We start from the raw sequence: 2,946 nt of genomic DNA, 5'->3' as shown, positions 1-2,946 counted from the left end.
TCTCTCTCTCTCTCTCTCTCTCTCTCTCTCTCTCTCTCTCTCTCTCTCTCTCTCTACGAGGACCATGTATCTTGGATTCCTACGTAGGTAGTAGTTTGGAAACGACGAGGGCGACTACAATGACAATAACTCTCGAGTCAAGAGTTGAGAGTCGTCACGCTGATCCCATATTGTTCCTTCCGTGTCGATGGTGTTACGGACGCCTCTCTAGCTTTCAGGATGATACACGAGTTATGTCGCAGGCATTGCTATTACAATTACAGGTATTACAAAGTTTAGAGGAATTGTCTCTTTAAATTCACGGCAATCTATTTGACGCTATGGGCTTCGGTCGAAGGTTGAATTATACGGGGATGATACTGACCGATGGTCATAAAGCGAGAGAGTGGGTAGAAAAGGTAGAAATAGGGAAAGTAGGCGAGAGAGATGGAAGAAGCAGAGATCATTTGTAGATCGCGGCAGAGTAGTATTCACGAGTGTTAATAGGGTTTTGAGAATTGGAGCAGCGTGCCAATTGAATGGATGAAGAGAATCGAAATTCTATGATTCGTGTCGCATCGACTGGTAGGATCGTTCGAGTCCTCCGAGAGAGAGAGAGAGAGAGAGAGAGAGAGAGAGAGAGAGTTTTGCTCTCAACAGAGCAAAATAACGTAGACTGCTACTATTCTAGTGGGTCTAGTGGTTCTAGCGATGACGCAAGTGGCTACCGTAGCAGAATAAGAGGCGGGACACTCACCGTTCGATTTCCCAAGTTCTTGACTTTGCAGACGAGATGCACAGTTTTACCGACGAGGCCAGTAAAGTTCGAGGGCATCGAGGTGTCGAAGTGAGGTCCGGTACCCGGCGTCGGCCATTCCTCAAGAAAGTCCGTACGGAAGTTTCGCAGGCAATTCACGATGCCAGCTAAAATTTATAAATCGCACAAAATTTCAGTGCCGTTCGAACTTTATTCCTGGATTAGCTTAAAACGAAAGTATTTCATTAAACAGAGACTGTTCTTTCGCGCGTTTCAAGTGAAAATCAAATTTTGATAAATTTGGGGATCCGTGGAGCCTGATCCATGGACGATCTTACGTCGAAGTGAACTCTGCGCTCGATGGCAGAGTATTAGAGTCGGAGAATGGGGTAGCTGCTTCGTAAAAATTCTTTAAGTTTCATTTGGCTCTCGGAATCAGTCACAGCAGTCGTTGCCTCGTGATTGTCACGAGAGCGCCAGTACCATGGGAATGCTTTTGCTTTTGACAGTGAGGAATAGTTGCGGATGGAGGCAGGTCGCGCTGCGTTACACGTATTGTTGCTGCCTGCTGCTCGCTGTTACCCACCGTTGCTAGTCGCACACACAGTAGGCAACTTGCGCTTCGAGGTATCGCAACCAGTCTCGCGTTACTGTATAGCCGACTAGCCGACTAGCCGACTAGCCGACCAACCCAGCAGGCTCGTCCTTCGATTCAGTTAATCTTTATCGGTCGATGCTTTTCGTACATTTCATCGTCTTTCTTTCGCTCTTTCGTTCCCTGGTCGCGACTAAATGTACGACAATTTAGACTTTGAACATTTCGTCTCGCTATAGATAAGGATAACGCAAGTAGGACGGTTGGATTCTTTTAATTGGATGTGAAGACGAAAGATGCAAGAGCTGGAGAGATGAGAGGATACGAAGAGAGAAAGTGGCAGTGGGGGAGAAGGAAATAACAAATTGTATGTGGCGTGAAGAAGGGAAGAGAAAAAATACGATCTTAAATTCTCTAACCCCGTCAGCTTTTTTTTTAAACTCATAATACTGCCCTTTTGTGAGCTTTTTTGTGCAGTAATGCACGACTGTAGAGATTCGCGCATAAATAAAACATTTTGAGCTTTTCGTAGCAACGCTGTAAAAGAGACGCGCCTGTCAAGCTCGTGCGCAAAGTCAAAGAGAAAGAAATAGGCAGACAGAATGTAACTTTCCTAAGATTACGAGTGAGGTGCGACTCGTATGCTAGCTGCAGCCCGAAAGGATCTTACGGATCCACTATATGTTAAAGTTTTTATTTCAAGCGCAGGCAAGACCGCCAACTATACTAGACTTGAACACTTGAAGGAATAGACTGAAAAAATGCAGTTTCTTCAAGCTCGTTAGCCTAACGCAAATTCCTGGGTAACATGAGTAATGTAAGTATAGGAATATCATATGCATAGGTATAAAGTTGAAAACTTACCAAAGGAAAATAGAAAAAAGACGAGCATGGGAAGAAAGGTAGACATCGCTTCTCCCGGCTTTCCTGCTATTTTTACATATTTCATATTATTTTATACACATCTCAATCGATTAGTTTGGACGGAGTACAGTTCATTGATACTATCATCGTCAGCGTTTTTAAGCAGCCAAGTCTAGCAGTTTCACCGAAAACTACACCTCTCGAACTTGACTGTATCACGTATCTCCCATCGCGCTTCGAGATCCTTAATATTTTCTAGCTGCAAAAGGTTTGTTTTCACGTTCACTAATTTATTTAGAAACTTTATCATCCGATAATATTGTTCGTAAGCTGCACGCTAGAAGCTAAATTTCCAATGATCTCGTTGATGAGCTTAAAATCGCGGCACGCAATATATTCATTCGCAGATTCATTATCTTCACTTGTACTTTTTCTGACAAACTTGGCTAATTTAATTATTACCTTAATTAATTCTTCGCGAAATCAGTTGCTCATTGGGCCAATGTAGTATCACTTTTTAGTAATTGACAGAGAATGCTTCCGCCGTCAATTGGAAACTGCTCGAAACTGTAGTTATTGGCATCGTTCGTCACAATTAAAATTTCATATCGTTTATGAGATAATGCACGATAAGCACATTGGTTACCGTTGGTCAATTAGAGCCTTGGAAACATGAATCTCCAGTAGAATAACATCTTGCGTAAGTCACTGCAGGAAGAGCAGTAGAATAGAGGGGGGGGGGGGGGGTTTT

The 2,946-nt window shown here is 43.3% G+C and overlaps 1 protein-coding gene and 1 pseudogene across 1 annotated transcript in view; one reads left to right on the top strand and one right to left on the bottom strand.

Annotated features, from left to right (window-relative positions):
- Positions 1 to 2,946, top strand: part of LOC107270725 — a 99,614-nt pseudogene that overhangs the window by 26,953 nt on the left and 69,715 nt on the right.
- The window catches only part of LOC107270726 (zwei Ig domain protein zig-8), a gene marked incomplete in the record, with an annotated part of 6,293 nt that overhangs the window by 2,481 nt on the left and 866 nt on the right, over positions 1 to 2,946 (bottom strand). Inside the window, 3 exon segments of the mRNA XM_015746001.2 lie at positions 737 to 903; positions 2,196 to 2,261; positions 2,658 to 2,927. Of these exon segments, the coding sequence (XP_015601487.1) occupies positions 737 to 903; positions 2,196 to 2,241 (213 nt within the window).

The sequence above is a fragment of the Cephus cinctus genome, unplaced genomic scaffold (genome assembly GCF_000341935.2).
Source record: "Cephus cinctus unplaced genomic scaffold, Ccin1 Ccin1_scaffold0813, whole genome shotgun sequence".
NCBI classification, from domain to species: domain Eukaryota; kingdom Metazoa; phylum Arthropoda; class Insecta; order Hymenoptera; family Cephidae; genus Cephus; species Cephus cinctus.
Note: the sequence above shows the minus strand (reverse complement) of the source record. Positions and strands in the feature narration are given on the sequence as shown.